The 21,831-nt window shown below is 42.9% G+C and overlaps 6 protein-coding genes across 7 annotated transcripts; 4 read left to right on the top strand and 2 right to left on the bottom strand.

Moving 5' to 3' along the window:
- Nucleotides 1-73: 73 nt before the first annotated feature.
- Nucleotides 74-7,934, top strand: LOC131261034 (ATP-dependent helicase brm). 2 transcript variants are annotated; one of them, XM_058262921.1, is made up of 3 exons: nucleotides 74-976; nucleotides 2,598-6,942; nucleotides 7,215-7,934. In XM_058262921.1, exons 1-3 carry the CDS (start codon nucleotides 440-442, stop codon nucleotides 7,376-7,378), a joined length of 5,046 nt encoding a protein of 1,681 aa, XP_058118904.1. In that variant the 5' UTR covers nucleotides 74-439; the 3' UTR covers nucleotides 7,379-7,934. The 2 variants fall into 2 exon arrangements, with proteins under 2 accessions (XP_058118904.1, XP_058118903.1); XM_058262920.1 differs by having other exon boundaries at nucleotides 7,212-7,934.
- Nucleotides 973-2,079, bottom strand: LOC131261035 (uncharacterized). The gene is made up of 2 exons (XM_058262922.1): nucleotides 1,567-2,079; nucleotides 973-1,501 (listed from the first exon to the last, which is right to left on the bottom strand). Exons 1-2 carry the CDS (start codon nucleotides 2,035-2,037, stop codon nucleotides 1,124-1,126), a joined length of 849 nt encoding a protein of 282 aa, XP_058118905.1. The 5' UTR covers nucleotides 2,038-2,079; the 3' UTR covers nucleotides 973-1,123.
- Nucleotides 7,935-8,535: 601 nt separating the features above from the next.
- On the top strand, nucleotides 8,536-9,317 carry LOC131258542 (uncharacterized). The gene is made up of 2 exons (XM_058259877.1): nucleotides 8,536-8,807; nucleotides 8,875-9,317. Exons 1-2 carry the CDS (start codon nucleotides 8,616-8,618, stop codon nucleotides 9,241-9,243), a joined length of 561 nt encoding a protein of 186 aa, XP_058115860.1. The 5' UTR covers nucleotides 8,536-8,615; the 3' UTR covers nucleotides 9,244-9,317.
- Nucleotides 9,318-9,735: 418 nt separating this feature from the next.
- On the top strand, nucleotides 9,736-10,810 carry LOC131258500 (uncharacterized). Its single transcript, XM_058259825.1, has 4 exons — nucleotides 9,736-9,951; nucleotides 10,023-10,189; nucleotides 10,253-10,463; nucleotides 10,537-10,810. The coding sequence occupies exons 1-4, from the start codon at nucleotides 9,880-9,882 to the stop codon at nucleotides 10,627-10,629; spliced, it is 543 nt and encodes a 180-aa protein (XP_058115808.1). The 5' UTR covers nucleotides 9,736-9,879; the 3' UTR covers nucleotides 10,630-10,810.
- Nucleotides 10,811-12,057: 1,247 nt separating this feature from the next.
- LOC131272432 (transcriptional adapter 3) lies at nucleotides 12,058-14,243 on the top strand. The gene is made up of 4 exons (XM_058274157.1): nucleotides 12,058-12,575; nucleotides 12,655-13,336; nucleotides 13,465-13,867; nucleotides 13,934-14,243. The coding sequence occupies exons 1-4, from the start codon at nucleotides 12,323-12,325 to the stop codon at nucleotides 14,099-14,101; spliced, it is 1,506 nt and encodes a 501-aa protein (XP_058130140.1). The 5' UTR covers nucleotides 12,058-12,322; the 3' UTR covers nucleotides 14,102-14,243.
- A 1,147-nt stretch (nucleotides 14,244-15,390) lies between these two features.
- On the bottom strand, nucleotides 15,391-15,989 carry LOC131263957 (ninjurin-2-like). Its single transcript, XM_058266249.1, has 3 exons — nucleotides 15,912-15,989; nucleotides 15,656-15,841; nucleotides 15,391-15,576 (listed from the first exon to the last, which is right to left on the bottom strand). The coding sequence occupies exons 1-3, from the start codon at nucleotides 15,987-15,989 to the stop codon at nucleotides 15,391-15,393; spliced, it is 450 nt and encodes a 149-aa protein (XP_058122232.1).
- Between the last annotated feature and the right edge of the window lie 5,842 nt (nucleotides 15,990-21,831).

Raw genomic sequence — 21,831 nt, 5'->3', positions numbered from 1 at the left:
ACGAACCTGCTAGGTTCAATGCGAACATACCACGCTATCTGTTTTTTGGCTATGTTGCAGACGCGAACGAAGCTCGATGAAAGAATAATTTTCTGAGATGCTTTGAATTAAAAAGTTGCATAAATCATTCAAATAGTGCACTAAACAGTGTCTACCGGCAACGGCTGGCTTCCGAGGTGCGGGTGGAATTGTTTTTATCCGCATTGGAGTGTCTGTGCTGTGGCCAAAGCGCGTTGTTTGCGGTCGGCGTTGCAAACGCTACACAATCACACTCAACTGGCAGCCATTTTCTAGTGCAAAGACAAGCGACAGTGAAAATTTTCTTTCAGAGGGCTAGTTGATCCGTTTCGCTCTGAAAAAAAATCGGTTAGCGATACGAGTGTCAAGTGGGCTCAGAAAAAGTGTGTTGGTGTGAATTTTGGACGAAAAAAGATAATAGATGGCTAGCCCGACTCCACAAAACAGTCCGATGCCTCCGCCTCAAGCACCTAGCCCTATGGGACCTCCTTCCCAAAGCCCTGCACCGTCACCTTCTCCACATAGCCCGTACCAGCAGCAACCTCCGCCTCCACATGCTGGACAAGGTCAAGGCCCATCACACATGCCCACCCCGGGCCATCATGTACCTCCGCAGCCAGGGCCTCCGCCAGGATCGCATATGCCCATGCAAGTGCCACCTTCACCTCACGGTGGGCCACCGCCAAATCCACACGGAGTGCCACCGCCACAGCATCCATCGCATATGAATGGCCCACCTTCGGGGCCTCAGGGTGGTCCAGGACATGGTCCCGCTGGCCCTCCACACCATATGCCTCCAACAGGACCACAGCACATGCCGCAACATCCGCCACATCCTGGAATGGGTCATTCGGTTCCTCCACATCCAGGAATGACGGGACACCCCGGTCAGGGACCTCCTCTACCACCAGGAATGGTACCCGGTGGTTATCCCGGTCATTCAATGCCTCCGAATGCGGTAGGTTTTATTTTGTTAACAGTTCGAATTCAAAAGAATTAATAACTGAGAGGGAAACGTATTTGAAAACTGGTTATCGTTTATTTTACGCATACTATGGCCGGTGTAGGCCGGAATGATGGTTATGTCAGTTGAAGTTCGAAGGCACTAGGTTTGCTTTTGTTCAGCCAAATCAAGATCAACCTCTCTTATAATCTTTAACAATGTAGTAGCCAGTGCGTCGCTGCACGCAGCAATAATATCCGGCTTCATAATATCGTACGCCCCACCGGTAATGCTGGTTACCGTTCCTCCCGCTTCCGTTATCAACAACGCACCCGCTGCGATGTCCCAGGGTTTCAGGAACTGAATACTATACGCATCGATTTGGCCGCTTGCAATATATGCCAATGAAAGAGCAGCCGAACCAAATGCTCTTAGTCCCAGGCATTTTTCAATGAATCGTTTTCCGCGCTCGAACAAAGCCGCCCGTATAGGTTGGTAGCTGCCAATGGAAAATTCATGACCTACCAGGGCGTCTTTCAGCTAAAATGAAAACAAAATGTCTGATAACAACATGAATTTTGCGACAACCACTCACTTTCGCTTACCAGTTCGGTTGTACGGGCCTTTATTGGTGCTCCATTAAGGAATGCTCCCTGGCCTTTAATGGCAGTGTAAAGCTCATTATTCGAAGGATTGGAGATGATACCGATTACAAGCTGACCGTCCACAGCCAACGCAATCGAGATGCAAGTAAATTGTATCCCCCGAACGAAGTTAACCGTACCGTCGATAGGATCGATGATCCAAGTAGGTTCCGAACCGAGTGTCAACTTTTCTCCGGATGCTGCCGAGGATTCCTCCGCACAAAACTTATGATGCGGAAACCGGGCCCTTATGCCGGCTAGCAGAACGTCTTCCACCCGTTGGTCGTATTCGGTCACCAAATCCCAATGTTTGCCTTTTACGTCGACGCGCTTGGAGGCGGTCCGATAGCCTTCCAGTACAATTTCGTTGCACTGCTTTACTAATTTGACTGCCAGCTCGAAGGCCTCCAGTATTTCACCATCGTTGCTCATGTTAGGTGTACTTTAGTTACTTGGTAAAGTGGGACGCTTAGTTTTTCCTGACTTCGTTGATGGAAGATCTGAACAATCTGAACCTGCGGTGTGACATTTGCCTCCGCCGAGTCACTGTCAAATGACAGATTACTAGAGAGAAATAATTACGTTGCTGTCGTGCGATAGTGGTGGTGTGTTAGTATGAAGATAACCCGTGTAAATAGGCTGAAGGTTGTGTGATGAACTGATTCTATTCAGTGCTTCGCTATTTACACTGAGCGCTAATTTAGAGATGTACAGTCGAACTGGCCAACTAATCTTATTTTGCGTTGAAATTCTTTTTCTTTCACCCAAAAATCCACATATGTAGCCTGTTCATATATAAATCTAACGAATTTCACATTAAACATTTTATTGTTATTTAAAAAAATTGAATAATGAAAATTTTAATTGATGAATCGATTATTTGAATATAGACTTTATCCAATTAAAGTCGTAGTAGCCAATTTCTTTTCTGCCGAAAAACTGAAACAATTGATAATAACCAGTTGGTTTTTTGCTCCCATTCCCATTTTCAGGGTCCGCCGCCACCAGTACCAATGCAACCGGGTGGTGGCCCGGGTCCAGGACCGAACTTACCTCCAGGAACTTCAAGTCCAGGGATGATGCCCGGAACTGCTCCTCCGCCGCCACCACCAGGGCAGGAGAATTTAAATGCGCTGCAGCGTGCGATCGATTCGATGGAAGAGAAAGGCCTCCAGGAAGATCCACGCTATTCACAACTATTAGCCCTGCGCGCCAATTCTAAGCAGCAAAATCTAAACGCCCCACAACTCCATCAGCTGCGCGGACAAATCATGGCCTACCGTTTGCTCACCCGTCATCAACCGATCAGTAAGCAGCTTGCATCACAAATTTTAGCCCAGCGCCCCGATGGAACACCACCGCAGTGTCCTACACCTCCGGCCAGTGGATACCCCAATGCTCCCGGTGGACCATCACCGCAGCCGGGCATGCCACCGCAGGGAGCACCACAACAGCCACCGCCGGGCCAGCAACAGCCGGGTGGTCCGCAGCAGCACCAGCAAGGGCCTCCTCAAGGTTCAAACCAACCCGGAGGCTTGCCACAACCGTGTGCACCACCGGGTAAACAACCCCCGGGAGGGGGTCCACCTGATGCGATGGGTGGTCCAAACAAGCCTCCGATAGGTAGCGGCGGAATGCCACCAAATCAAAGCCCAATGCCTGGCATGGCAATGGGTGGACCACCGCAAATAGCCCAACATAGTCAACATCATGCGCAGCAGCAGCAGTCACAGGTGCAACAGCAGCAGCAACAACAGCAACAACCACATCCACCGCAGTCACACCAGCATGCGCAACAGCAAATTCCTCCGACCAGTGGACAACCGGTGCGCCCGAGCTCGCAAGGCCCAGCTGGGGGACCCGGACCACGGCCAGCTGCACCGGCACCGACAATGCAACCGATGTCAAAACAAAATCGCGTCACAACCGTCGCTAAACCAGCCGGACTCGATCCGATAACGATTCTGCAGGAGCGCGAGAACCGTGTTGCCGCAAGGATCGCGCTTCGCTTAGAGGAACTGAGCAACTTACCAGCCTCCATGCCGGAGGACTTGCGTATCCATGCGCAGATTGAGCTGCGTGCTTTGCGTGTCCTCAATTTCCAGCGCCAATTGCGCAGCGAAATCGTCCAGTGCACCAGGCGCGATACGACGCTGGAGACGGCGGTCAACGTGAAGGCATACAAGCGCACGAAGCGACAAGGTTTGCGTGAAGCGCGTGCGACGGAGAAGCTGGAGAAGCAACAGAAACTGGAGGCCGAGCGCAAACGACGCCAGAAGCACCAGGAGTTCCTGGCCTCGGTGTTGCAGCACGGTAAAGACTTTAAGGAGTACCACCGAAACAACATCGCCAAGCTCGGCCGGCTGAATAAGGCCGTCATGAACTACCATGCAAACGCGGAACGTGAGCAGAAGAAGGAACAGGAGCGCATCGAGAAGGAACGTATGCGCAGGTTGATGGCGGAGGACGAGGAAGGCTACAGGAAGCTTATCGATCAGAAGAAAGATAAGCGGTTGGCGTTCCTGCTGTCGCAGACTGACGAATACATCTGCAATCTTACGGAGATGGTCAAACAGCACAAGGTGGACCAGAAGAAGAAACAGGACGACGAGATTCAGCGTAAGAAGCGTCTCAAGCGGCACATTCTGGAGAGCGGCGACATCGAGCACCTTGATGAGCATTGTGAGGCGTCCGATTGTCGGGTGACGGTGATGGAGACGGCCACCGGGAAGATCATCTCTGGCGACGAGGCACCGTTCCTGCGCGACCTTTCCGGTTGGCTGCAGTTGCATCCAGGCTGGGAGTACGTCATATCCGATGGTGAAGCGGACGACGATGAGGAAGAGTCGGAAGGTAAGAAGCGTACCGAGGAGGAACTGAACGACGAGGCCAAGACGAAGGAAGTCATTCAAAAGGCGAAGGTTGAGGACGACGAGTACAAGACGGAGGAGCAGACGTACTACAGCATCGCTCATACGGTACACGAGAAGGTAACGGAGCAAGCATCGATACTGGTGAACGGAAAGCTGAAGGAGTATCAGATCAAGGGTCTCGAGTGGCTGGTATCGCTGTTTAACAACAATCTGAACGGCATCCTGGCGGACGAGATGGGTCTGGGCAAGACGATTCAAACGATCGCGCTCGTTACGTACTTGATGGAGAAGAAGAAAAACAACGGTCCGTATCTGGTGATCGTACCGCTATCGACCCTCTCCAACTGGGTACTGGAGTTCGAGAAGTGGGCACCGGCTGTCGGTGTCGTCGCGTACAAGGGTTCACCGGCCGGACGCCGAGCAGTGCAGAATCAGATGAAGGCGACCAAGTTCAACGTGCTGCTTACGACGTACGAGTACGTGATCAAGGATAAAGCGGTGCTGGCGAAGATCTCGTGGAAGTACATGATCATCGACGAGGGTCACCGAATGAAGAATCATCACTGCAAGCTAACGCAGGTACTGAATACGCACTACAACGCTCCACATCGGTTGCTGCTGACGGGAACGCCGTTGCAGAATAAACTGCCCGAGCTGTGGGCGCTGCTGAACTTCCTGCTACCGTCAATCTTCAAATCGTGCTCCACGTTCGAACAGTGGTTCAATGCCCCGTTCGCAACGACTGGCGAGAAGGTGGAGTTGAACGAAGAAGAGACCATTCTCATCATCCGCCGTCTGCACAAAGTGCTGCGACCGTTCTTGTTGCGCCGCCTGAAAAAGGAGGTAGAGTCGCAGCTGCCGGATAAGGTCGAGTACATCATCAAGTGCGACATGTCCGGGCTGCAGCGCGTCCTATACAAGCACATGCAGAGCAAGGGTGTCCTGCTGACCGACGGCTCCGAGAAAGGCAATAAGGGCAAGGGTGGCGCGAAGGCACTCATGAACACAATCGTTCAGCTGCGCAAGCTATGCAACCATCCGTTCATGTTCCAGCACATCGAGGAAAAGTATTGCGATCATATTGGCGTGCAGGGTACGGTTACGGGGCCAGATCTGTACCGTACGTCTGGAAAGTTTGAGCTGCTCGATCGTATCCTGCCGAAGCTCAAGGCTACCGGTCATCGTGTGCTGCTCTTCTGTCAGATGACACAGTGCATGACGATCATTGAGGACTATCTGTCCTGGCGTGGCTTCGGTTACCTCCGACTGGACGGTACGACCAAGTCCGAGGAGCGTGGCGATCTGTTGAAAAAGTTCAACTCTAAAAACTCCGACTATTTCCTTTTCCTGCTATCGACCCGCGCCGGTGGCCTTGGACTGAACCTGCAGACGGCCGACACGGTCGTCATCTTCGACTCCGATTGGAATCCACATCAGGATCTGCAGGCACAGGATCGTGCCCATCGTATCGGACAGCGGAACGAGGTGCGTGTGCTGCGGCTCATGACGGTGAACTCGGTCGAGGAGCGTATACTGGCGGCGGCCCGCTACAAGCTCAACATGGACGAAAAGGTCATCCAGGCCGGTATGTTCGATCAGAAGTCGACCGGTAGCGAGCGACAGCAGTTCCTCCAAAGCATCCTGCATCAGGACGAGATGGACGAGGAGGAGGAAAACGAGGTGCCGGACGATGAGATGATCAATCTGATGATCGCGCGTACCGACGACGAGCTGGAGCTGTTCAAAAAGATGGATACCGAGCGGAAGGCGGAAGAAGTGAAGCCCCGGCTATTGGACGAAGGTGAGCTGCCCGACTGGCTGGTGAAGGAGGACGAGGAGGTAGACCGGTGGGACTACGAGGAAGAAACGTCCATCCTGGGACGGGGCTCGAGGCAGCGCAAGGAAGTCGACTACACCGACAGCCTCACCGAGAAGGAGTGGCTGAAGGCCATCGACGATGGGGCCGATTTTGACGAGGAGCTGGAGGAGGAAGAACGCGAAAAGAAACGCAAGGGTCGCAAGCGGAAAGGCCGAGGGCGGGATGATTCGGACGATGAGAGCATCATCTCGACGATGACGAAACGCAAAAAGGGCACCACCGATCCGAAGATCAAGAAACAGATGAAAAAGGTACTGAAGGCCGTGATCAAGTACACGGACGCTGATGGGCGCGTGTTGAGTAAACCGTTCCTCAAGCTGCCGTCACGGCGCGACCTGCCAGATTACTACGAGGTGATTAAGAAGCCGATCGACATCAAGAAAATCTTGGCCCGCATCGACGAGGCGAAGTACGTGGACTTTGCCGACTTGGAAAATGATTTCTTCCTGCTGTGTCAGAACGCGCAGACGTACAACGAGGAGGCGTCTCTCATCTATGAGGACAGTCTCGAGCTGCAGTCGGTGTTTTCGAATGCCAAGGCTAAAATTATAGACAACCACGAAGAAGAAGAGTCAAACGAAGAAGGTGAGTAGTCACAATGGGTGCTATTACTTATTTTGGTTTATTTTGCAATGTCCTCTTCATTAATTATTGTACTTAGGAATGTGATCTTAATTTATCAAATGTTTCTATATGTGGTGCGAACCCAAGCTGGATGAAATAGTCCGCTGAGCCGTGTTGTCCCTAGCAACATTATCCCTTTCTCCGATTTGTGTTTTAATTTAAGAACTGACAACAAACTCTACAACTCCCCATCGATTCTAATTGATTTTATTCGTGCCTTTTTGTTTTAGCAGAGGAAGAAGAATCCGACGAAGAAGGTGGTAGTGTAAAAATGAAGCTGAAACTATCAAAAGGATCTACTTCATCGACCTCGTCAGCGAAGAAGGCAACGCCTGCGCGAAGGAAACGTTCGCAGAAAAAGTATACCATCTCAGATGACGACGATGATATCGATTAAATGTGAAAACATGGCGTGATTGGGGCAAAGGCTCCAAGACCTCACGCGGTTACTATTTGTAGGAAGAGGGTAATAGTTAGTTTTACGCAGCAAACGCAAACTCGCCGCTGGAGAACGTGTTGCAATGTTTACTACGTTTAAGTACACGATAAAGTAATCTTAAAAATTCGACTCAAATGGCAAATGGCAAAACCAAGGTGTAACACCCTATAAAGCTTCTTTATTTAAAGAGATATATACAGCATTTGATGATTGTGTGTTTGGATTTGCGTGCGCTAGGGCTTTTACCGATATAACATAGTGCTAGAGGGCACCAGTAATTGAAACTCGACACAAGCTACATACTTTCAGATTCTCCAGGGTAGGCGTAGATCTTGTTCCTGCAATCCTTCGTCCTTTCAACACGTGTTACAACGAGTAATATCGTTTATAAGGAAGCAGGTTCATAATCTTCATGTGCATCAGCGACATTGTGTCATGCCGTATTTTATTATTTTATTATAAACTCTCATTAACTGGTCTACGTAGTAATTAAATGTAATGTAATAATACACTATGTTGTCGCCTTAAATTTTCTATAAGTGTCCGAAAATAATGAATGTTGAAAGAACACGTGAAAGTACTAAACAAAGGTCGAATATAGCGACCAACGACAAGATCTATTTAAGCTTCCTTACCCAACTTTATAAGCCGTGCACTTGTATTGGTTTCCTGCTTCGGAATCATTCTTGGTCCATCAATACAAGGGTCGATTATTGATTTAATTTGTTTTAATTGTTTATTGTTTATTGAACTTACTTATCAAGCACTATTAATATGTAATTAATGTAAATTGATTAATTTGCCATATTACATAGTGAAATTAATTGCCCATATTACATAGTTTTAGTATCAGGACTTCCGACAAAATTTGGTCAATAGTTGAACAACCAAAAATGGTAAACATTGAAATTCTGAATCGAACCCAAAGAACCCCACTTTGGAAAGATTGATATGCTTATGCTCCAAAAATACATTAAAACTAACCTACCTAAACATCCATTGCATCGAATCGTTAAACTGTTCAAATTACCGATTATGCAGATCTACCATTGTGGCATTTGCTTAGTTGTCAAATCGGGCATTTAAAGACCGCCAAAATAGTGCGCATAACTACATACCATTGTTGAACATTTAGCAAACTACAGGATAGAAGTAAAGATTTAATCAAAAATCAATTGAAACTGAATCTGAAGCAATGGCCAGCAACACAGTTAACGAACCGAAATTTAGGAACATTGAATTAAAAGCAAAGCTTGATGGTCCTGACGGTTACCAGCGTCGTGTTGCAATTGCAAAAGAACTCACCAATTCTGAAGGCACCGTAATTCACCAGAACGATGTGTTTTTCGTCACTTCTGTCGGGCGACTTAAGCTCCGCTATTTAACGGTAAGAATATTCGGTAAAATCCCCTACACACGTCCGTTTGATGAAATTTTCGTTTCTTTTGTTGCAGCATAAGAAGTCGGAGCTGATCAGCTACTCCCGGCCCGACGTCCCCGGACCAAAACTCTCAGAGTATTCCAAAATGGACATTGATGAACCCCACTGCCTGGAGGAAATTCTTGCGGAAACCATCGGTGTACGAGGAAGAGTTGTGAAGAGACGGCTACTGTTCCTATACGGCCAAACGAGAGTGCATTTAGATGAGGTGGAACAATTAGGCAACTACCTAGAGTTCGAGGTGGTTTTAAAGCCCAATCAAACTATTGAGGAGGGTCAAGCGATAGTGGAAGATTTGAAACGTACGTTCGAGTTAGATGATCATCAACTGATAACTGGGGCTTACATAGACCATATAGAAAAGAATAAAGTTGATTCATAGGATATCCCAGTGATTTTACATGTATACTTAATCATTTCTTTCCAATGAAACGAAAATAAACGCTTTACAAAATACGATTTCCTGCAGTTTGTCTAAAAAATCATCCTAGACCTATTTATCAGTATTAGTAAGTAGTAACTTAGTTTGTGCCTTGAGATAATTGCTAAAAATATAGTTAAATAAACTATACCTCTGTAGCCTTGTTCAAAAGAAACTATTCGACTCACCCTTGAATTATTAATCTTGTTGAAAAAGATTTTATAGAAATTGAGCGAAAACAACCCTCACGACTTGCACGAAGTTGATAATATATAAATATGGAATGTTTCTATGGACATTTTCTAAAAAAAGTGTAAAATACAATGTTTAAATGCCATTTTTTAGCTTTGAGTATCGCGTTCCAATGTTAAGAATTGAGGGAGTATATGTGGGTGCAAGTAGAAATGTACATCACTGGGTTTCCCATATCAAAACAAAGCATCACAGCTTGTGTCAACCTACGTTTCTGGTTCAATTTGTTATCGCTTCACGTCTCTTTTTTTCTGATGCTGGGAGAATTTCATTAGCCATCGTCAACTATCAAACTTAATAAAGTTTAGTTAAGAGTAAAGTAAAGTTTGCATATTCAGCCGAGCCATGGAATGCATGCGGTCACTTTGGAACTATGCGTCTAGGTGCTTCTCTTGTCAGGAAGACTCATCCGGGCAGGTTAGTGATGTTGGCAAAAAATGAATATTTTAGGAAACCCCTGTCTTTAACCATCAATCCATTTGCATCAGGGCAATGAAGCAAACGAGCGAACGCATCTTTTGGCTGATCCTGTAAGCAATAGTCCGGCTGTGCGTCGTACGGATAGCGAAACAATTACTGGCCAGGAGTATACAAATTCCGTGCCCAAGAAAGATGAACAGTCTGCTCTGGCTAAAATACTACAAGAAACATCGGAGTAATGAATGAGTTAAAAGTTTTGTTTTATTGTTGAAGAAAATAATTATATTGTTTATTTTAGAAACATAATTGACGTTGCCGCTATGGATACACAAAAGCTAGAAGCTAGTGAATATAATGATCGAATCAAAATATACACACAAAGGCTGCAACAACAGTGGAGCAATGTTAACCATCCGAATCAGGTGGATAACGCAAGCTTGCTGAAGGATATACCAAACCCTGAACCAGTTCTAGCCTCTGCACCAATTGCGCCCGATGATTTGAGTATGGTAAGTTACGATATGTATGGAAAGACGTAGGGTTCTTTTTTTATAAACTGATACTTATAACTGTTTGTTTCAGATCAAAACGATGGTCCATAAATCGCGTTGTGCCGTCTCAGAGATAAAAGTTACCCACACTGAAAACCTTGTTGTGCCTTTTAGGATTCCATAATATTACGCAGTCAGAAGAAACCTGTAAAATATTGCACACTATATTGATTTTCTCTTACCAGCTCATCGGTTGATCGGCATTGGACCGGTCAATGTGTATATACATATTTCTATACGTATATATATGATGAATTTATGAAATCCATCGCATTGAATAATCAGCTTTTTTGTTGTACTAAATATATACTTATGCGTTGCGAAAAAATCGACAGCTACTGCTAATAACAAACTATTCGATAAGCACCATACTTATGCCGGATGCCATACCAGGCGCTTCTGAAAGCATATATATTAAAAAAGAGCAATTATGCATTAAGATGTACTGCATACGTGCCGAAATATGTATTAAAAATTACTATTGTTTTTTCAAGTTTATACAATTGATCAGGCAAGAGCATTAGAATTTGTGGGTAAGTATGCGCAAGTAGTTTAACATAATCATCGGAAATAGATATACGTGATGAGCTACACAATTAATTTGTTCTAGATCCGACGAATATTTTCCTCACGACCAAGCTCAATTTTAAGTGAAATAAGGTGTGGAATTAAACCGTACAAGCATTTTCAGACGGCTGTACCATTTTAAAATTCGTAATTGAAGCAACATTTTAATTTTTTTGAAGCTCAAGTATCGCCGATTTAGTTGTTAACCAATAGAGTACATAAGATTCTTGAAATACTTTGTAAACCATCTACATACATAGTGCGTCGGTTCCTAATGCATTTGTGTAAAGTACAATTTCAGCAATAGTGGACTTTCAAGCTTCTTATTCTTGGCGTAACGACCTCTTGGTAATGCCTGCCCGTTAAAGGCTTACGAGACCTGTTTCCCTGTTGAACACGCTTTCCAGACTGCACCGTCGCGTAACGCGACGTCGCCTGACAGGCGCTGAACTCCATGCAAAAAAAATCTAGCGCTAGGTTTTTTTTATATGGAGTTCAGCTGCTGTTAGACGACGTCGCGCTGTAGTGTGGAACCCGAGGAACGTGGATAGTCAGTCCTCTTGTACAGGGGAGGGTCCGGTCTCGGTTGGGATTCGAACCCACGCCGTCGAGGTGTAGAGCCCCGGCGCTCTTGGGCCGTTTTTCTAACCGGCGCTACCGCTCGGCTGTCGCCGCGCCCCCCCCCCCCCCCCCCCTCCCTCTCCCTTTCAACCAGAATCACCAAAAACTTTTAAATTAAATTATGGAAAACTCCTCTTAAGAGACAATAAGTCATTACGAACTGTTAAGACCTTGTTGTTGTTGTTGTTGTTATCTTTATAGAGATTTGACAACTGTTAAGACCGCTTTTGTGAACTGTTAAAATTTAAATAAAAAATGTCATTTTTAGGAACTGGGTTCCGTTCCACTCTTCTGCTAGACGAATCATATGGGTGCAAATGGCTGCCTTGAGTTGTCCAACACTACATCAAAATTATAGCAGCTAGAAATACGATGCAGCGAAAATCTGGAATACTATTTTGAGCCGTTTTTCAGCCTGTGCAAAAAACATTGGCTGTAGGAAGTATCGTAACCGAGAACATTGTTTAATCGTTTGCGTTAATTTAGTTCCGGCAGTAGGTCACCAATGTGCAATTTCTTTGCATCTAAGTGAGAGTGGTTACAAATAATAGGGAAACCAATCGATGGTTGTGTTGATCATTTTTGTAAACAAACTATCGCGATCTATCGGGTGTTGCTTCTGCTAAACCATGACGGATAAAGGATTGATCAAGCGAATGTCACTGTCTTCGAAAAGCCGGTCCAGCTTTCCTGCGGCCACTCCTGCTGCTGGACCATCTGTAACACCGAACGCTGTAGGTGTCGTACCTGGCAGTAGACTCCCGCCTGTGCGACCATCATTGGTGACCAGTGTACCATCACCCGGATCTCCAGAACAATCCGTGCTGGTTCCACATGTTAAAACATCGGAAAATGCAAAAGTACTACCAAAATATACAGCTGGTAAGTAGAATGCTTCTTAACAGTTTCAACTACAAACAATTTCTCTCACCTTACATTTTACGCTTGTCACTCATTTTAGCTTTACAAAACAATAGCGAAGAGCTTATTCCAGCTGAAGATTTGGATACTATACAGCTTGAGTTAGAACTGCTTCTATCGACAGTTGCTCTACGGTCTCGTGTCTTGAAAGCCGAACTGGAAACAATAGACAAGGCCGATGAACGACGTGAGCGTAAAGGAAAGCATTTGGATAGGGCACCATCCTCCCCAGGAAAACGGAAGCGGTTGGAGGAAAAACAAAAGTTCCGCGAAAGCGCTGGTAAATTGCTTGGCCAGCAGCTTAAAATATCGAAAATGAAACACTCCTCGACATTGGTTCCACCGTCTCCTGCACCGTCGCAGCACACAGACGACAGCATGGATGCGGTACCGTTTTTACCGCAAAATCATCATCTACAGCATTTAAATAGCGATGCGAAGCCAATCGTACCCAAGAATGATACACCAAACAAGTTTTGGCTATCGGTTGAACCATATTGCATGCCAATCTCACATGAAGATCTTAAACTATTGGATGATCTATTGGAGGAGTATTCAGGACCCCTTATTCCCCCGATTCCCGAACTCGGCCCTCACTACAGCACCCAATGGGCAGCAGACGATATAAAGGAAGAACAGGATGGTGTAGCGAACTCAGCTGCATCTAAATCCAAGTCAAAGAATCTTACCAATGGCGATCTGAGCAAAAAGGAGAAGATAATGTAAGCTATCTATGTTAGAAGTTATGTTTTATATTTGGCAGATTGGCAGATTGAAGGGCCATTGTCCCAGTTTTGCTAAAGATCATCCTTCCGAATATTTCATTTTGTTTTCATTTCTCTTTTTCCAGCGGAGAAGGAATCACTGGGCCCCTAACACAACGTCTGGTGTCGGCTCTGATGGAGGAGAACTTACATCCGGATTGCACCAGCACAAGCAACGAAAACAGTAATAGCAGCTCAGATGTCACGCATAGTAATAATGCCCGCAGTGCCGTGGCACTGTTAAAGAACGGTATCAGCATCGAAAGAAGGCTTCGCAAGGAGCTAATAGAACAAGGTATCCTAGATGCAGACGATATGCCGAAAAGTCAACAAGATGATGAAATACTGTCCGAAATCAATCGCGTACGCACAGAGCTTGCCGTCATTGCGGAGTACAACTCTAATGAAATACGAAAGCTACAATCGATGGCCAAGGATGAAATGAAACGTATTGAAGTGAAACGCAAGCTCGATCGCGTCGATCAGGAGGTAGTTATTCGAGAAATTTCGACTTATATTATATTTATTGAAATTTGTGTTTTCCATTTCCCATAGATCATGGAGGTTTATCAGAAAGTGATTGCGGCACGCCTAAAACGTCGACCTCTGACGAAACAGGAAAGAGATGAAGTATACCGTTTAACTGAAGAGCAAAAGCGTCTGTCCGACCAGTTAGAATTGATGCCTGTGCATGGACCGTTCGGAAGGACTCAGAACAATTAGCAAAGAACTATTTGAAAAGTTAAGCTAAACTCCACACACAAGCTCCGCTCTGGTGGGAAATTCCGTTTCTGAAAGCACCGTAAGTAATTTAACCTAATAAATTTCTGGCTATCATAAATAATTGATAAAATGATTAGAAATTTTATAATATAATATTTTAATATTTTAAAAATATCACAGTGCAGAAAGCGAACAGTATTAATGTTCCTAGTTTAACACATTTTCTTGATACAGTCGACTCTCGCTAATTCAAACGTTCGATAATTCTAAACTCTCGATAATTCGAAGTATATCAGTAGTCCCTTGGAAAACTCTCACTATTTCGAATAAAAACAATACGATTTGGTACACTCTATAAAGCGAAGTAAAATTCGAAGCTAGGTTGCTCTCTTCACGCGGTAATTCGAAGCTGTATCCACTCAACTCGCAACAATTCGAAGCTCTGAGTAATTTGAAACGTGATAGAACGCCTCACATTGCGGGTGCCCTGTAACACTCTGTTGAACGAGGACGAAGATTTTCATCCGAATTAGACTACATGGTGTAGACGGGCGGACGGACATATTTGGGGCACACATGCTTTGTAGGAAGGTGCACAAAGAAAAATAAAGAAAAAACAGTTAGCGAAAACGGTGAGTAAAGGCATAGCGTAAATCAATACACGCATACTTATTTCCAGTTCATAACTCAGCAAGCGTAGCCGCTTACTTCCTACCACTCTTGATAATTCGAACTCTCGATAAATCGAACTTTTTTCTGGGTCCCTCCAACTTCGAATTATCGAGAGTCGACTGTATTATAATCACAGAAGCAATTATGTCCACGCCAGGTTTTGCTAGGGGTTAATTGTATCAATTTTTTAACGATTCAAATGTAATGGTTAAAATTTTGAGCTCACTTTGGTTTAGAAAAACTCGTTAAAAATTTGTTTCGTAATATGCCTTTATTTATTTCACTGAATATGTATTGTTGTTAAGATAAAGAATTATTTTTCATATTCCTTAAACTTTACTTATCAATGACATATTTTATTGTCTACATGAATTGATGAATTGAAAGTTTTTTTTATATAAATAATGTTCAGCAGTGAAAAATATATTCGTTCATCACTAAAAATCTGCCTTTTGTTGATAGAAGAAAATAGTCCAGATATTAATCAGCACTAAATACGTTGTCAATCGTAAGATCTTCATGGAAGTGCATTGCCAACTATTGTCAGATGTTGTTGAACGATTACCATACATTTTCAACGGTAGTTTATTTTTCATTTTCCCAACAATCCTAATTTTTCAGTTTAGTTTTAATACATCTGCTTGAGATTTCATATCGAATGCACTTATTATAACATTAACCACAACACTTATAGCGGTTACAGCAATCAACACATTATTAACAATGTCAGATCTTTTCTGCTCTTCAACTTTGTTGATATCAAAAACGATAGCTAGAACGATGATAAGTAGTGCTTGGAATATCTGTTGATTAAGAGATTAAGAGATTCAAATTTGTTAAAATTATTTGCCACAGTTTATGACTTAATAGTTTCGGTCCTACCTGGAGTGAAATTGATATTATGATAAGAACAAGTAGAAAATGATAGAATTCGTGGGTTTCCCCAACGGTTAGGATGTACTTCAGTTGGGATGCGTTGGCGGTCAAAAGTGCGAGATCAAGCATTCCTTGTGCAATGGATTTACGTGTTGCGTAGCTGTTTAAATTGAGACCTTTGATGCTGCTAAACTGCAAATTGAAAGAGCCAATGTAACTTCGCAGAAACAAGATAAACTCCTGTTGCATTATTTCAACCTACCATCTCTCTAGTTGATATATCTGGCCTATCCATATCCTGCTTGTTTCTTACTTCTGACTGCAATTCCGTCGAGGCCATCTTTCGCCCACGCTGCTTCTATTGTACTAACATGCAAGTTGGTTTGAGATGGCACGCGTTCTGAAGAAATCTTTTTAATAATTGCTTCAATACAATCTTATCTTTGCTCGATAAGGTCAGACACAAAGACATGGGCAATGGGTCAAAAGAAAAAAAAGAAACTTCAACTACCAATATGATATCTTTACTCTGAGGGGTTTTTTAATACCGCTGATTGACAATCGATGCCGTCTGCTTCCTACTTTTTTCATGGATCTTGATAAGCAATAAAACATTCGGTACCAGTTGCGCGTTAATGTAATGTACGTTTTTTTCGGAACACGTAACTGGAACAGTCATTTCAAACTTATCTACCTTCGCTTTGCCATGATGCCCTTTGTTGTGACACTTTGTCTTGTCTCCACACAACACTTGAGCGTAGTTGAAAAAAACATCGGAATCCTTCGGATGAAGCAAGAAAAGCGCATGCTCGAAACCTTTCAAACTATTGGATGGGCGTTTAGCACGCGTCGATTTATGAAAAAATTGTGTTTTCCTCAGCTTGTCAAACGACGCGGCGGTCTGTGTGCACGTTGTGGTCTGTCGGTTTCGTTCAATGGATTTGAGAAATTATTTTGAACGTCGGCGATTGTTTCTCTTTATTTGTTTCCAAAAGTGCAAGAATGTTATTGAGCGGAAGCGTGGCCCGCGCGATTAACAGCAGTATTGGATGAAAAGTTTTAAATTACTCATAATCAAAATTGTATGAAGTTAGATTCATCATCAGTGCAAAGTGACTCATAGTGTCGATAGCTGCTGTAACGTGGGAGTTTTCTTATTGTTGTGTCGATTTATACTTCAATACTCGTATTATATACATGGTAAGTAGTTAGAATCTATGAATTTAACTTAAAACAATAGAAAATATGAAAGCAGGTTGCTAAGCTAAGTACATTTAATATGCAGAAATATTTTCAGCATCAGTCTCAATTGCATATGATTTTTTCTTTTGTAACCCTAACACTCTTTATCACCACCATCTTCAATCTGTCTTCCCATTTAGCTTAGTGAACTTCCATCTTTGCGTACTTGTCCTTTCAAGAGAAGCAGTTCTCTTGTACGAGATGCTTGGCCGTTTTTAGTCGTGATTCGAACCTATGCCGCCAGAGATAAGCCCAAATGCTTTAGTATGTAAACATCATTGCGTCACACGCGTTCCTGCCCCCCAAATACCATTATTCTTACAATCCATTTAAGCTTAGAATATGCAATCACGCAAATAACTTCTGTTTTTACACGATTATTTAGCAAAAATAGTTGAGAGAAAAACTCAAATTAAGTAAAGCACGACAACAAACTCATAATGACAATGAATGTTACTTATTGCTAGATTAGCACATTCCCTTCAATGTAATCTATATAATGGTTTCTATCTTTAAACGGTATCGAAGTTTTATCGGCAACGTTTGGCTACCATGAGCACCATTCATCGATCCAAATTTCCACGACGTTGGTCTCCAGCTTTTGCAGCAAGAACATACAGTACTGCTCAGAAAGAACGTGGTACGCTCTAGAAACAAATGTTTCATGTATATTTGAGTTGCATCGGGCTCTCGGAACCCATACCTTTGCCCCTTTATTGCATTGATATGGTTCTGGATGTCTTGAAATACTTGTGTTCTTGCTCAAAATATTCGACACTTTCCATCGCGAATCTTTCCTGCTATGTAACTCGAAGCATCGATTTCAAACTATGGCATGGATCGATGATAAAATCATAAAACCCCTACAATGCCACCCCTTTTTGTGCTTGTATCGGTCGGGTTAAAGCGAGTTTAATATTCTATATACAAACACGTATCTGTCGAAGAGGAAAAATACCGAAAAAGAAGTGATATGATCGTATATGAAAAGCAAATTTTTTAACATAAATACACTTCACCCGAATGGTCACTAGCATGCATGTTTTATTAATGCCATGACTATTGTGTAATTTGAAAACATCAACTAAGTTTAATATTACAATATGTTGCGTGTCAAACATTTGTGGTTGTACAATCTGACCATTACAATACGTATCTTATTGGAGCTCCAAAGTTATAGGAAACTGTAATTTCTCTAAACAGCCTTTTTGATTTTAATTCTGCATAAGTTTTAGAAATCAGCACTCGCTTCTGTTATTAATGTTTGCCATCAAACATGTTAGCGTGGTCATAATAGTAAACTATTTTATTGTGCCATGCTGGGATTTGCAATGTAATATCAGTCTGTTTTCTTGCTCGGCTTCTGAGTACAATGTCTCCTTGACCGGGTTTTTGATAAATTGTAATATAACATGGAATCCACAAGAAACCTGAAACAGTACGAGTATCCTGCTGTTTCAGACGAGACACGATGTGCAAGGTTCGAACTAACTGCTACAGCGTAAGGCTGCGATTTACTTTAATGAAAATTTACTCCCGACATCGTCGGGTTGAAGCGATCAACGCCGGCGTCAGGCTGGGATGAATTTTATGGACTATTTTTATTCATCCCCAACCCACCCCAAGGGTGCGTCATAGCCAGCAGCACGCTGCCGAAGAGGTGCAACAATGTGTCCCGGCCGTGCTGGGCTGGCAAGCGACTCAGAGTCGATGATAAGTGTAATGGCAAATCGGTGTCACTTAGGTCGGGCGACTAACCTGCAATGCTGGTGTTCGGATCTTAGATGTTGTTGCAGTAGAACGAACTTTTGGTTGTGACCTCATTAAGCACGTAGGGAATGTGATTTATCAGTGGGGACACATTTTCATTTTATATTTCACATATTTGCTTCATATTTAGAATTCAACTTATGGAAGTTTGTGTTAAATCATATAAAATGAAATTTTTCTCTTATAGTAGCAATAGTTCCAATTATACTGCATATTTAAATAAAACTTTTAACTATGTCTCCAAAGATACTGGCAAAAGGAGATGGGAAAAAGAAAGACGGAAGTGAATTGATTTGAATTATTTTTTGAACTTTGTCGCATCTGTGCCGAAATTGTTCCATATTGCGAACTATACCAGATTTTTTTGCTTCTTATTTTGGTAAAAAAATGTCTATTGTAACTTTTATCTGTATATGTAATGTAGTACAGTGTGTGTGTGTGTGTGTGTGTGTGTGGGTGTGTGTGTGTAGTACAAATAAGAGCTACGTTCAAACAAGGTTCCTGATTAGGTTAACTCTGTTAAAGCTTTTCGAAATTATAAGTAGTATTTATCTAACCGTTTCGTGTGATATGGTAGTAAACAATGTACTTTAGCGTTTGGTTCTGGAAAAGTACACATTCTGCTAGCTGAATTATAATGATAAACCTATATGCCACCAGTGCATGGAGAGTGCTAGAAAATATCCTCAGCAATAAATTTTTATCAACGGGAAAACGGATGCGTACCTTTTGCCCGTTTTCGTGTGCTGCTTTCTAAACGATTCACAGTTCTGACCTGCTCCTTTTATGCCATTGGCTAACCACCGATCTGCAGTGGAAAGTGGAAACCCGACAGCACGTTCCAGCCACATTTCAACGACCCGCCGAAAGCGTCGGTAGCTCCTACACTAACCAGGTGAATGCATCAAGCCTTTGCCAGTTCCAGGCTTGTGTGGCACTTGTCCAAGAAGGAGGTTTGTCGAAAGCTCGTTAAAGTGTAGGTCAAGCGGGCAACAAATGAGGGAGGAGTCACTAGAACCTAGAAGGGAAGGTACGAGCCGAACGAGGCAAATAGGCGAAGCAAACCAATGCACAACATGGCAAAGACATCGAGATTTCTTCAGCTGCATCGCTCTGAAGTGGTGGTAGCATGAAATTTAAATGAAATCTTCGAACTAGCGAATAAGCGAGTTGAGTTCGAAAGGAAGACGTGCATATTGCCCACGTTATATGGTATTCATTCGCTCTAACGTGTAACGATCCGAAGTAATGAAAGTGTTGAAATGGCTTGATGATAATCAGTAACTTCTAGCTCCTTCGACGTTCGTAAATGCATACCGTGGCCGCACAAATCGTTTGATTTTTCATCAAATAATGATGCCTTGAAATTCAATTAAATATAAAATAAAAAAACATCTTTTAGATAATGATAAATTATGAACATTATGCGTTAGAATACGAAAAACTTGTACTATAAAATCTCTGACTCAAAGTTTTTTCTGTGTTTCCGGTTAAGTTCGGTAAGATTATATTTTCATTTCTGTGGTGCATTCAATTAATCTCGAGTAAGAGCATCGTTTGTTCGTTTTGCTTAACTTTCACTTGTAAAAAAACCGATAATTTCTTAGTTTTCTTAGATTACCTGATAAGCAGTTTTGGTAACTGTGTCATGTTTAACGAAAACATTGGCATTTATTTGTTTATTCATTTGTCAAAAATAAAAAAAAACTATCATCGTTTGGATTTTTTGTTTTATTTTAAATAGACACATTTTAACACTAAAATCGAATTTATTTGATTCAAAACAAAGTTTATTCTGCATTTCCCATGCCCGTTTCAAAACGTTTTTTCAATACCGAAAGAGATATTTTTCTTTGGATTTCATAAAAATGAACATTCGAATAAATATGTTAAAGTCATTCATTAACTTCGCTGGAATTGTTTGACAAAAAAAAAAAAAAAATGCGATTCGAATTGTAGGTATGAGTGGATAATTGCAATAAATATTGTTTCGAAAACGAAGTCCTTATTATAAAAGAACAATTACACTGAGATTGACAGATTACACCGGTTAAAATAATAAAATTGTAGAGAAAATATGTTGCTATTCGAAATGTCTAACGTTGTGGGTATCAGAACGGATAGTCATGTTAGGATTGATGTTTAGCGTTTTGATGCTTGCATTCACATGTATAGAAGCATATCTTTTAATATGAATAACTATGCTGCACAAGAAACAAACAGATAAGCTAACGGCCGTAGGTTTTCATTATAAAGGTTAAATTTGTGTTTGTTCTTATTTGTCAAATCTTTCTCATACCAGCGCTTCGTTTCAACAGAACATAAATATATTCATGAAAAAGAACCAACAGTCCCGTGGTGCCATCTCTAGAAAACATACAACTTACCTGAAATGAACGAACAACACACTATTCCCGTGTTAAGCTAGCGTTTTCTCCAATGCTACAAATGGTGTCCTTCTTACGACAGATCCCTAGCGTTTCTATTTCGAAGCCTCTTCTTTCAAGTTGGGTGGGAGGTTTTTGTTTGTGACTGTCCATATTTCCAACAAGGTGGACTGGTTTGTATCTGTTCTGAAATGTATGCTTACGGCCCACGCGCTCTAGCAGTCTCCAGCGTTTCGTACTCTTGCGGGATGAATAAATATCAAGTGAAATGAGAACAAAACTGTACAATATCTCCGTTCTCATCTAGAAACTTATGCGTATCGACCGCCTCGGCCCCGTCAGTCAGAAAGTATTGCGTACCAAACTTCCTTTACTCCTTCCTGAATCGAATGCCGCTCAACATGGAAAACTCTGTCGGTGGTTGTTGCGAAAGACGTTTCGGAAGGAATTGTTGATTTCTTCACAACCACTTCGAGGATGGCCCTCCTTTTGCTTCTTTACCATGTCTTCCGTATTCCGTAATTTTGCCGAACAACACTCAGGCTGCTCAGATTGGAAATGGGAGAAATTATGTCCCGAGGGGATATGAATGAAAGCGTACGATGTTCAATGCATGACAAGTTTATTGTACGTTATTCAAATTCCTCGCTGTTTTTTTCGGTTGTATTCAATACCCTCTTTAAGGTAGAATTAATCAACAGATGAATCCATAACACATATAAGAGAAAGAGGTCAAACATACATATTATACTAGCTTGAAGGGGGAAAAGCGATAACGCTACT

The sequence above is a fragment of the Anopheles coustani genome, chromosome 3 (genome assembly GCF_943734705.1).
Source record: "Anopheles coustani chromosome 3, idAnoCousDA_361_x.2, whole genome shotgun sequence".
Classification (NCBI taxonomy): domain Eukaryota; kingdom Metazoa; phylum Arthropoda; class Insecta; order Diptera; family Culicidae; genus Anopheles; species Anopheles coustani.
This window is presented reverse-complemented; position numbering and strand designations above follow the sequence as displayed.